The sequence below is a fragment of the Leguminivora glycinivorella genome, chromosome 22 (genome assembly GCF_023078275.1).
Source record: "Leguminivora glycinivorella isolate SPB_JAAS2020 chromosome 22, LegGlyc_1.1, whole genome shotgun sequence".
NCBI lineage: Eukaryota > Metazoa > Arthropoda > Insecta > Lepidoptera > Tortricidae > Leguminivora > Leguminivora glycinivorella.
The window spans coordinates 11780040-11793287 of NC_062992.1; the positions used below are offsets into that span (position 1 = coordinate 11780040).

General features: G+C 33.9%; 1 protein-coding gene across 3 annotated transcripts in view; it reads left to right on the forward strand.

The window, feature by feature from the left end:
- LOC125237891 (oxidative stress-induced growth inhibitor 1-like) overlaps positions 1-13248 on the forward strand; it is a 61853-nt gene that overhangs the window by 32589 nt on the left and 16016 nt on the right. For all 3 annotated transcript variants that reach the window (XM_048145128.1, XM_048145129.1, XM_048145130.1), the window contains exons 2-4: positions 8745-9207; positions 12603-12708; positions 13047-13146. In XM_048145128.1, coding sequence (XP_048001085.1) covers positions 9135-9207; positions 12603-12708; positions 13047-13146 — 279 coding nt within the window. In that variant the 5' untranslated portion in view covers positions 8745-9134. The remainder of the gene's footprint in view (positions 1-8744; positions 9208-12602; positions 12709-13046; positions 13147-13248) is intronic.

Consider the following 13248-nt stretch of genomic DNA (forward strand, 5'->3'; position numbering starts at 1 on the left):
TCAGCAATATTTACCCCCTACTACAGACAGAAGTCAGAACACACGTGTTTGATGTGTTTTGGTCAAAAGCCCACAGATCACTAAGTGATCTGCGGCGGGAAAGTCTTGTCCGCCGCACTTCAGTCTATCAGTAAAACTCAAAAGATAACAGTGGCGACTGACAAAATGATTTGAAAAGAATTGGTATTCTGAGGGCCCATTCCCTTACGGGTTTGTCTGTGTTTGTGCGGACTAATTAATACATGTTCTATTTTGTCTCCAGTTCTTAAAAATACCATTTTTTAAGGAACTTTCGAACGTTTCGCTACCTCTTATGGCTTGCACTTTGGCTTGCGGCCAACGCTGGACCTGATGAAGGGCTACCCTTGAAAATGTATAACGCAGTTCACGTACAGTTGTAAATTTATTAAGTGTACATTCAAGATCTACACCGAAAAGATTTGATTTTTAAAGTTAGGTGCATTGTTTAAATCTAAAAGAGATTTAATTTAAACTGCTGCGAGATACGCTAACATGATTACGGCAAATCCCTTATTTTCTTATTTAAGACCTACGAAAAATTTGCATACTTAGTACTCTTAGTTTTTGAGAAAAAATGTTTCGCCAAAAATACACGCCTGTAGGTCACGTGATACATTTTAATTAGGCGTCTTAATAATACATTATAACTATTTTTAATTAACATAATTATGTAAAAAAAAAATTTTACCTGAGATCTTATACAATAAAAAAAAACGTAATTCCTTTATACCAAATTTCCCCCATGATTGTCTTTTTTTTTTCAATAAATCCTTGATAGACAAAATGCCTGTGATAATTCTAATTTTCAACGATTAAAACATAACTATATTAAATTTTTCTACGTGACCCTAAAAATAAGAACAACGCTAATCTATTATAGCTGAACGAATTGTAAACAACAGTACCAGCAGTAAACACTTTGACGAAACTCACTGACCCACATTTGCGAGACTGACAGTCTATTTATAAGCTGGTCTAGAACATTTTTTAGTTCAAATAAATTTCGAATAGGAAATGATTTATTTAAGGTGCGCGACGACAACAACGTACAAGGTGCTATCTGCGATTTTTTCTTGTAGCAGATAGCACCTTGTACGTTGGTGGGTAAGGTGCAATTTTCTGAAAAAAAAAATTGCAGATTGTACCCTATACGTTGTTGTCGTCGTGCGGAGACAAAACAAATGAGACATCGTGAAAATATGTAAGTAGACTAGAAAATAAATATTTCATATTAATTTTCAGTACAGATGGTGCCTATTACCCGCACTGGTGTGCAAATATTTCTTGTCAGTAGGCCTAGCACATGATGGCCGCGGGAGTATGTCGCCGCGAGATAGACTACCCGTCCTTATGTCATTAATACAGTTAGAAGAAGACGTGGCATCTATCTCGCGGCGACATACTCCCGCGGCCATCATGTGCTAGGCCTACTGATCGAAACTTCAGAGGGCTATCTGTAATAAAAAACGTCGTACGTTACACGTGCGAAAAAGAAATTCGTAACTCGTGTCGACAACTATAGCCACTCGTTTCGGAGTTTCCGGACTTCCTGTTTTCCGCACTTGTATCGTAATGTACTAATTTGTGTGTCAAACATATACAAAATAATGAAATGAAACAATTTGAATTAACAATGTTAACATCCTACTAATTTCTCTTAAAAATATTCATATCGTTTATTACAAAACTACTGCAAGCCGATTCATAGGTACATAATCTAAAAAAAACTCTTTTTCCAAAAAAAAAAATTAAATTATAGTAAAAAAAATGGAAAATACAATTCATAATGGGTTATTGATATGATGTAATAGGAAAATTTCAAAATCTGCCCATGTCACTACAAAAAATGGTCTCAATATTTGCAATAATTATTTATCTGTTGACACCAATCTTTGTTTTTTTGCGTAAATTTCCGAGGAAGCAAATACTATTTTTATTTAGTAGCTATTCGCATTAATAGTTATTTGTTATACAAGGGGGCAAAGTTGTATTTTAACGCCGAGTGTGGAATTAAAAAACAAGCAAGTGAAAGGATTCTATAGTTGAACCACGAGAGAAACGAGTGGTTCGAGAATAGAATCCTGAACTTGCGAGTTTTTTAATACACGAGTAGTAAAATACATTTGCACCCGAGTGTAACACAAAACTTTTCCCCTCACTATAGCGAGGAAACTACAATGCAAAAAATGCGTTTATCATTGCTTCCAGTAGTTCCACAGGTGGTAAATCATCTTTATTACTAGATTCACCTACTTTTATCAATTTTATAGCAGTTAATTTGACTTTATTCAAGGTCAAATTACTTTACCCACTAGTGGATAAAATGCGTTTTTACCCGCTGGTATTAAACGACAAAACACGTGTTTCCGAGCTAGTGAGGGGAAAAGGTGTTTTCCATTGAATGATAACTTATCTATTTGTTCCGTCATGCCCTCGAAAATTATCTTATCTTTTATTATTAAATATAAGCGTTATATATAGCCGACGGAGATACGTTTATCAATTTTGGGATTTAGAGTAAGTGGTGACAGGTTTATTTATTACTGTATCAGACTGACATTTTGTCAGTCTGATACAGACGTAAATGGCTCGTTAAACTATAATCTCAATTTAAAACAATTTTATTCAGGTATTGCCAATAGTACCATTTTTACGGTTCAGTTTTTCGTAGTTTTCTAATTTATTATGTATGAAAACAAAAGGCCTGGACATATCGTTTTGTCTCAAGTTAAGTTTCCTCAAACATTTAAAGTTAAAGACATACCCTTTCATAAACGTTCACTAATGTTATCAAGCCGCTAGAGTTCGTTTGTCCCTTTCTATTACACCATCCACACCAATACGTCGGAAAGGGACAAGCGAACTTTATCAGTTTTATAAATTTAGTGGATGTTTATGAATAAGTTTATTACTTATTATAATAAAATAAAGTAAAAAAAACTTTTTCTGTGTAAAAAATAATTCGTTGACATTAATATCACGTCAGCATGACAGGGTTGGACAAGTGCCAACTGCCACGTTATATCAAATGACGTTATCATTATTGATATAGTGATAGCGACTACCATCGTCATTTCATAATCTATGTTGAGTCATGTAGAGTTTATTTACCTACTTCTGCGAAGAACTTTCGAAATGTTTGAAATATTACTGTGATATTTCTTGTCCTAGGACGAAACGTGCGTAGTTAAGCGGGAGGAAATCGCTGCCTCCTGTGACTTGGGTTCATGCGATTCTATAGATACCTCTGTATGGCACCTCTTCAAGTGTAACTTATTTGAATAATAAATAAATAAATAAATAAAGTGTAGTTAAAAAAAAAACTGAAACTTTACAGTTGGAAATCATTTATACCTTCTTTAAACTTCTATAAATGTACTTATAAATACATTTATGTGACAAGACCGGCAAAGCAAGTGATATTAGCTAATAATCGTTACCCACATTTAACCGCAAAATACTATAGCGCATTCATTCTGTTTTTAATATGACATAGGTAATGAATTTCATAAAAATTTAAAATCCTTGAATTTATCCGTTTATAAAAAAACTTTATAAGATTCCCATAAAAAAATTGAAAACACGTAACTGTAAAAATCTTGTTTCCTCTATTATACTTCAGCGGACGATTCGATTATGTAAATTGTAAATAAAACTACATAAATACAACTTTGGAAGTACAATATCATTAAATCCGTTATCCGGCCACCCTGTTGGACTTTCCACATCTACGTGTTTTGTTTGCGAGCAAAAGCCAAGCAAAATCTTTCCGCAGTAGGCTAGTTTCCTATACTTACTTAAAATAAAATATTTTATGCAGTGCACGAAATAAAGCAACAAATATTTAGAAGAAAAATATGGACAGTAGTTATGTTTAAACATAATTTCTATTTAATAAGTCAAAGAGAAAGATATAAAGTAAATGAATTGACCGTGACCGTTCATAGTAATTCCATATTAGCAAATCGTTTTGGCAGTTCTTAAAAAAAAGCTGATTTGACTAGTAGGAAACTAGCCTATAATGAATTTTCATTCAATAAGTAAACCTTGTCTTGCGTCATATTAAGATCAATTATTATTTTAATTACAAAGACTTCGTTTTTTTTCAATACAGCTGCCCAAACACGGGTCCCAGCTGTACAAACAAAAGAACATCGTTTTTAGTTTTAACCCTGACCTACGTAGTACGTTCGTAGTCTATACACCTGTAGTCTGGTGCCGATCTAGTTCGATTGCATGTAGGTAAGTACTATAAAATAATAATAATAATAAAAAACGTTTATTCAGAACGTAAAGCTTAAACCTATTACATATCTTCTGCCAAACCACTTTGTGGTTTGTTGGCAGACGAGGCTCCCATACACTTCTGCTACGTAATAGTTTTTAGATATATGTATGTATAAGAACAACATATATTGTATTTAATCATTACAATCTCATACTGGCTTTATAATCTTGTGCACCAAACTAACTGTCTCTGTTTTGCCCAATGGTTGACTGGTAGAGAATGCCTTAAGGCGTTAAGTCCGCCATGTGTACTTTTTATTGATAATTTGTGCAATAAAGTTTAAATAAATAAATATGTACATACACTCACTTCTGTATTCCCATAATGGGTAGGCAGAGAACATGAAGCCGCTTAAGTTTCAGTGTCACTATTAGCAATTAAAAAGGTTGCAAGAAAACGAAATTCAGAGAACAGCTTGCCAGACTCGCTTACGCCACAATTGAACCCATCCCTCAGTCGACTTCTACGACACCCACGGAAGGAAAGGGGGTGGTGAAATTCTTAAGAGGATACGGTATCGAAAATGCTAAAATGGAAAGGAGCCCCCCTTTCAACTTGGGAATTTTAGTTAAATATACAAGTGTTATTAACTAGATTTGTCGAAAAAAAATTGTCGATTAAGATTTAAGAACAACTCAGTCAAAAGATATTTCAAAAAAATCTTTCCTCCTTCAAAATTTAATCAATCGGAACGAAATTTGAGAATCTGAATAACAATGAAATAATCTATGTCGGACCGTTTAGCTTTTTTGGTTAATTGTTACCAATCTTGAGTATCACACCTTTTTTTGCGCCACAATGAAAAAGGCCGTTTTTAAAAAATTTTGATTGGCTCTAGAGTCAAAAAGCAGAATATCAAAAAAATCAAAACGGTCCGACACAGATAAAAATAATAACAATCTGTGTTGAAAAAATCATTGCTCTATCTTCAAAAACCAGGGAGGAAATAGTCGAGAGCGTTTGTATGGAGAATTGACCCCTACCGTATCGTCTTAACCGAAATAACGAAACGTTTTGTGTTTTGTATCCATTACTCTTCCATAGTTGGGTTTCGTTCGTTCGCTAGATTACTTGATTGGTATTTTGGCTACGCCGCCTGATTGTGAATGAGAATATAATGAGATACCTTATTCTCATATTGCACCATATTTTTTAAGAATGCAAGTCATACTGTTTGAGCATAGTGCTATATTTACGATCTCAAGTCGAACTGTACCTAAAGTATTATCTATGCCTACACTGATTGATGACAACACTGATTGTCGCATGTGTGGCGAAGAGGAAGAGACCGTTAGACATCTAATGTGTGAATGTCACGCCCTCGCCAGACAAATAATGAGGAACTTTGGAGCAGGCTACCTAGCACCAAAGGACTTCAGAGAGCTACCCATGAGCCTCATCATCCGATACGTAGAGATGGTCGAGAAGCTCCTGAATAGCTGAAGGATCTTAGGATCGTAGGGGGTAATTGCACAAAAGATCCCGGTGGGTCGAAGTGTATCCGGAAGGGCCCCCGCAGATTTAAGATAAGATAAGATCTATGCCTACAACTTCGTTTTAGATTACATTATCGATATCATAAACGTTGCTTAAAATTTATGTAATTGGATTGGAAAACTGAGGTTCAAAATCCTGTGTCGATAGATGACAGTCCGTGTAAACTGTAATTACACATTTTCTTTAACAGTAAGGCGCTGGTCTGGTCCCACCGCGAGCTAATAAGCTATAAGCTGTCGGCTATAAAAACGAACAAAAGATAATCACTCCCGTGCTAATAAAAGAGACACGGCGATGTTGATAGCTCACCGCTGGGCGAATAACTATAATCATCGCCGTGTCTCTTTTATTTACGCTACGATTGTCTTTTGTTTTTATAGCCGATAGCTCATAGTTTACTAGTTCGCGGTGGGACCAGTGTCTAATTCTCTATACTCGATTCTCTTTGTAGTTAGTAACCGTTAGTTACATATAATATACTAGCTTTTGCCCGCGGCTTCTCACGCGTTAGAAAGAGACAAAAAGTAGCCTATGTCACTCTCTATCCCTTCAACTACATCCACTTAAAAAATTACGTCAATTCGTCGCTCCGTTTGGCCCTGAAAGACTGACAAACAAACAGACACACACTTTCCCATTTATAATATTAGTATGGATGTTATTTACCGTGACTTTTACGATGTCTAGGAACTCATTCATAACGTTACCATACGTTATATACGTTATGAATGAGTTCCTAGATACTTAATAAAGTGTCTCTACCTGTACCATAAGTTAATAATAAGAATAAGGTCCGATTGAAATCCGGCTCTAAGTGCAAAGGACCACTAAATATATCTTAATTAATAACTTGTTTATAAAAAGCATATAATCATTGTATACTCCGATAGTACTACTCTAACTCACTTTAGATAACTCAGAGTAATTGTACCTCATATAATATTTATAGCAATTATATTTAATCAATTCTCCATTCATTAGTATTATCTGTGGTCGTTACTATGAGTTACATATACAGTCCAGAAAGTTCAAATGATAATTTTAATATTTATAATTCATACTAGTCATTGCCTATGGATTTTCTCGCTGAACTAAACTTTTTATTCGTGTCCAAATTAATTAATTATGTGAGGTGTGAGATAAAGAATATATATTGTATTGTAATAAAATATCCAAAAAATACTACTAATTTAGCCTAAAATGACACTTTGAAAATATTTCAAATACATATTTCGATCGAAATTAGATTTGTATTTTTTTATACCACGTCGGTGGCAAACAGGTATACGATCCGCCTGATGGAAAGCGGTCACCGTAACCTATGGACGCCTGCAACTCAAGGGGTGTCACATGCGCGTTGCCGAACCATTAGAAACTCGAAGTCCTTTTTTCTTGAGTTATATCAATCAACAGTTTATTCTATATTCAAAAGCTGTGCGAAAAGAGAAGGAGCACAAATAACAGTGTACAAGCACGGACAAGTCACGGAACATTTTCAAAATTTTCGTAAAATACTGGAAACTTTATGACAAAATTCTCGTGCAAGTCGCCATTGAGAACATTATCTATAAGATTAGGGTGTATATATTACGCAATGTTCTCCCATGACCCATGAAACTTTGGTAATAAATGTGCAAAGAACAATACGGAGAACATTTTATGAAAACATTCAAATTTTCTTCTCTTTGCATAAAAAAAAATATTTCAAGCCAATTATTGCTCATACAGTTTGATTACATGTTTATAAATAAAAAAGAAAATTAAATTGCATTGCATTTAGTAAAACTACTAAAAGGCTAGTGTCCTATACTTAAAATAAAATATTTTGACAGTTCATAAAAAGAAGCTGATTTGACTAGTAACAAACTAGCCTATTGTTTTATCTGGTCTTGCAGTAATAAGCGTACCTCTTCTCGATAAAGACTTATTTAGTCTTATTACCTATCAGTTCTTAATTGTAATATGTGCCTAAACATTAGATAAGTTGTTTAATTAGTACACTTGACAACAAATGGGTGTGACTGTGTGAATGAACTTTACTTTATGTACACGGAACCCAATCATGATCAGACGTCGTAAATTTTCTAGCAACATCGGCGCCGCCGCATTGTAGAAAACGAGTAATTTTGCTAAGAAGAAAATCAAAGAATTAAATACGCATACTTTAGACATACTTTTTTAATATGCCATTATTAAATTCACTTTTAAGCAGTTATTTACTTTCCCCCTTTATATACACGTTCGCTAAAGTTATCAAGCCGATAAAGTTCGTTTGTCCCTTTCCGACGACGTGTATAGAAAGGGACAAACGAACTTTATCGGCTTGATAAGTTTAGTAAACGTTTATGAATAAGGGGGTTTATATATAAGTTATGAATGTTATGATGCCTCGTGCCAGTAATATCAATTTTACAGAATTCTCACTTTAAAGTTGTCATAAAAATACTTATTACTAATATTATACTCATTCAATATTTTATTCATTGTTCTTTCCTTTGACATGAATAATTATATTGTTTTCTTTCCCAATTGACCGCATTGAATAATTGATAATAAAAAGTAAGTGGTTTTCCTAACAGAGGTATTTATGAGGTAATAAAACATTTCAACTAAGTACCTATAAATACGCAGACAAATGTTACTTTATCTAGTACCTACTCGTCGTTGGTGGTAAATACATGTCATTTATATATAATAAGTGGTGATAAGTGGTCGTTTTTTTAATATCAATAATTTTATTGTTGTTACGAGTATATGATTTATGGTAACAATTAAGGTAACTTCTACTTCGTTCCATACAAAATCACTAGACAATATCATGCATTCCAACAATGCCCACGATAATATAGATGTGCTTTGCCTTAAAGAGTAATCTAAAAAAAATACAAAAAAATCGTAAACTCTTAAGTTAACTAACAATTTTCTCTAATTGTTTCAGGAAATACCCAGTGAAGTTCGATGCAACCGTTCAGCCGCGCCATTCGACGCGGGACACTAAGAAAAAATACATACATAACCTAGTCAGCAGGACTATAAACTGCATGTGATATAATTTATTCTAGCTGTAACGACGACTAAAGAGAAACAGACATACTCCTAATAAACTACTAAAACATTCTCCAAAATACTTAGAGAGAATTCAGACGCTAATAAAGGAGAATTATTTAATCTATACTCAGAGACACTGAAGAAAGTAAATTTAATTTAATCAAAAGATAATAACGTAATTATAGAAGACACGCTTATATTAGAAGATATAATTATAGAACAAGAATTAATTGTATATAATAAAGAAAATATACAGAAGACAGTAGAAGCAGAAAGCAAAATGAAGGACAGCCAGAAACCTTGCCAGCACACGTTGACAGATGATGCGGTGTACAAAGAAGTGGTTGTTATAGGTGAGTTATTAATATTACAATCTTACCTTTTAAGCATTTTTGATACAACATCCTTTAAAAGTACTGCCTCTGCAATTAGATAATTCTTCCAGTCAGGTTCAAACACGATTTCAGAAATTTTAATTTGAGTGGGACATTCTCAAAGAAAGATAATTTAAATCATAGATTTGTAGTTTCCCTTTATGCTTTATGTAGGTGGGTGAATCACCTTTTTCTTGCTTGTTATGGCCATGGTTACGGTCCCCTGGGTCACCCTGGTTTTATGCAAAATTATGCTATTTAAACTATCTAAACAAGCATTTTTCTGTTGTTCATACATCCCTTTCTTAATGGGCCATCTACAAACATGGACTACATGCATGTTTGCATAATTAAAGTAGCATAATTTTGCATAAAATCAGGGTGACCCAAGGGACCGTAACCATGGCAATAACAACCAAGAAAAACCGGCCAAGAGCGTGTCGGGCCACGCTCAGTGTAGGGTTCCGTAGTTTTCCGTATTTTTCTCAAAAACTACTGAACCTATCAAGTTCAAAACAATTTTCCTAGAAAGTATTTATAAAGTTCTACTTTTGTGATTTTTTTCATATTTTTTAAACATATGGTTCAAAAGTTAGAGGGGGGGGACGCACTTTTTTTTCCTTTAGGAGCGATTATTTCCAAAAATATTAATATTATCAAAAAACGATCTTAGTAAACCCTTATTAATTTTTATATACCTATCCAACAATATATCACACGTTGGGGTTGGAATTAAAAACAAAATCAGCCCCCACTTTACATGTAGGGGGAGTACCCTAATAAAACCATTTTTTTCCATTTTTTATTTTTGCACTTTGTTGGCGTGATTAAAATACATATTGGTACCAAATTTCAGCTTTCTAGTGCTAACGGTTACTGAGATTATCCGCGGACGGACGGACGGACGGACGGACAGACAGACATGGCGAAACTATAAGGGTTCCTAGTTGACTACGGAACCCTAAAAAAGTGATTCACCCAGGTACAAAATGATTCTTCTGTGATGAAAAGTCATATAGGTACATATATATTATATGGGTATATGGGTTTTAATTTTAATTTTTGAATTTATAGTTTTAATTACATAATATAGATTGTAATTAGTAAATTTTTAAATAATGTAACTTATTCATGTACCAGTATGGACTGTTTGTCTGAAATAAATGAATACAAGACAATATAATACAATATAGGTATATTAGATATGTTCTAGATTGTAAAGTTTGTTTTTCTTATGTTGATGGCAAATAGTTTTGATCAAACTATATTTCACCCTTACCAAGAATTGATGAAATGTGCCAAAGCATATGTAATGTGACAATGACACACAACTGACACAACTTCATTACAATTTAAATAATTGACCGTCATCATGAACATCCATAAACTAATAATAATAATCCTCTGCACTATTCTATTTTTATCCCTTCCGTCAGGCCAATGACATATGATTATTTTTAAAGCATATCATCTAAAACAATATTATCTCTATTTCCTAAATTGAACTTATGAGCTTTTGCTTAAAGTAGGTATTCTTTAAAAGCAGTACCAACGCTTTAGTCTCTTAAATCATAAATCATAAATCAATCATTTATTCGTGATAAACAACATACAACACATATAAAACAATAAAAGCACATTCAAAAGTTAAAAGAAAAAATAATAATTAAAAAACAAAGAAAAATAAAACACATTCATATAATTCTCTTATATTATTGATTATAATATATTCGAAGTACCTTAGTATATCTTTAAAATTTGTACCTTAGTAGTTTCTCCTAAAGTTCTTAATCCTTCAAAACTATTGTTACGCTTCAAGCATGTTTCAAAGTAGCGAGTTGAATCGCGGGCCAAATATCTTAGACATTGCGAACATAATTTGCGATTGCAGTCGTGCCATCCTTTTTCCTCCACACATTAACAATGGGTGAGGGGAAGAGGTAGGGCAACATAACTAGAATATATTGTCAAATACAATGTAAAGTCTTTGTGTTTATCACCAAAACGTGCTCAAGTGGATACATTTTCACGTGTGTCTATGTATATTAATGGAGATTGCTCTGCTAATTGCTATGAGTTTTCCAAGGACATTTTAGATATTGTCTTTACATTGTATTATTTCACTCCAGTAAGCCTATTAAAGTCTATTTAAAAAAATCTTAGGTATATTCTAGTCTTCTGAAATAATCACTTTTTTCAGTGGAAATAAGCGGCAAATAAAGAAATGTGGACGACAAGAGTCAAGAGCCGAGCGCTTTTCGACCATTTTTCTACTTAAAGAAAATATTTGTAATCAATTCGAACTTAAACCATTCCTAATATTCCTATCCAGTATAAATATGTACACACTTTAAAACATTCTAGCTTTTAGGCTCCTATTTAATTAATCGGGATCTTCTCATGTTCAGGCAAAAATAAGTTCCATAACAGCTTCATGTATTTTATTTTTAATTGCCATCAACAATGTTACAAATACTCCAAGTTATATAACCACTCTGATCTGTATCTGATTTATATAACACCTAACCTATGAAGTTCATGGTCGATGATCATGAATACGCAAAAGATCGATTCAATTTGCAATGTAACAGACTGGTTTTTCTTATTCATGAGTCTTATAAACAACTTAAATTCATTGGTAATAAGATGCAAAATCCTTTGCCTTAAATGACGGTTTATACAGTCACCATCAGATATATCGATGCTGCCAAAACTCTCATAAATATCGGAACACGCACTATAACATCTTGACTATAAAGGAGTATTCCGATATTTGTGAGGGTTTTGACAGCTCCGATATATTTGACTGTGCCTACAAATCCTTTTGCGGTGTACATTATTAGCTATCAGTTCCATTTGTATGTCTGTGGAAGTTTCTATCAGTTCCATTTGTATGTCTGTGGAAGTTTCTCGTGAGTCAGGAGGTCAATTGGTCTGGTCTGCTGCTAAATTGGGGGTCCCGATAGCGTTTAATTGTAATTGAGCCGTTTCGTAATATTTATGTACTGTCGTAAGCGTTTGACACGTGTTGCCTTTGAAACATGAGATGAACTTTGTATAATGCATTATTTTATCTCCTTTTAGCTTTCGTGCCATTATTTATCGCGTCTCGTGCTGAAGATAATTGTTAAGTATATACATTAAATGTGATAAAACTGAGAAGTGCTTGGTGGTTATTTCGGCAATATTGTAAATCTTTTTCAAGGAAATTAAATCTTTTTCATTTTCATTTTAATTCGGTGTGCCACAGGGAAGCGTACTAGGGCCTTGAAGTTTGTTGTTGTTGAATTATGACGTAGTGTAAGGGGAATTTTTCAGACCGCAAGATCTACAGTTGGAACACTAGTATTTACATATGAATAATATTGTTTCAGGTAACGGACCCAGTGGAATGGTGACGTCATTCATGCTTGCCGGCAATGTGCCATATCTTAAGGAAGTGCCCGCAGACTTACCTATTGACGACATGCTTAGAGCCAGGTAGGTTCTCGTCTAAAACTGTTTCTTTCATAAATATAATATGGAAAAAATACATATACTGAAGGATGAAGCATTTTTGCTCCTCAAAGGTATGTCTCAGCGAGAATAACTGAATTATCGAGGTCCAGTTCAATGTGATAAACTACTAGTTTAATCTTTTTATTAATTTATTAAGAAAGTCTTTTTTTGTCACTTATATCTTGTCAAAGCGGACCCCAGGCTCCTATGAGCCGTGGCAAATGCCGGGATAACACAAGGAAGATTTAATTTTTTTTTAACTGTTACATAGGATTATGTTATGTACTAATATTAGTCTGACTTTTGTTGTTTGCTCGCAGATTGGAAAACATACCAGCCGGTCAGAGCCTTTACGAAACAGACCTATCACAGCTCGCAGAAGGCCTAGAAGGTCGGAGCCAGAACCCCATCCCATTACTGGTATGTAAACTAAGCATAACTTGGTTGAATTTCTCAACGACATACTCATCATCATAACTTTGGCGGGGAAATGTCTCTGATGAAACTCATAAGCCCATTGAA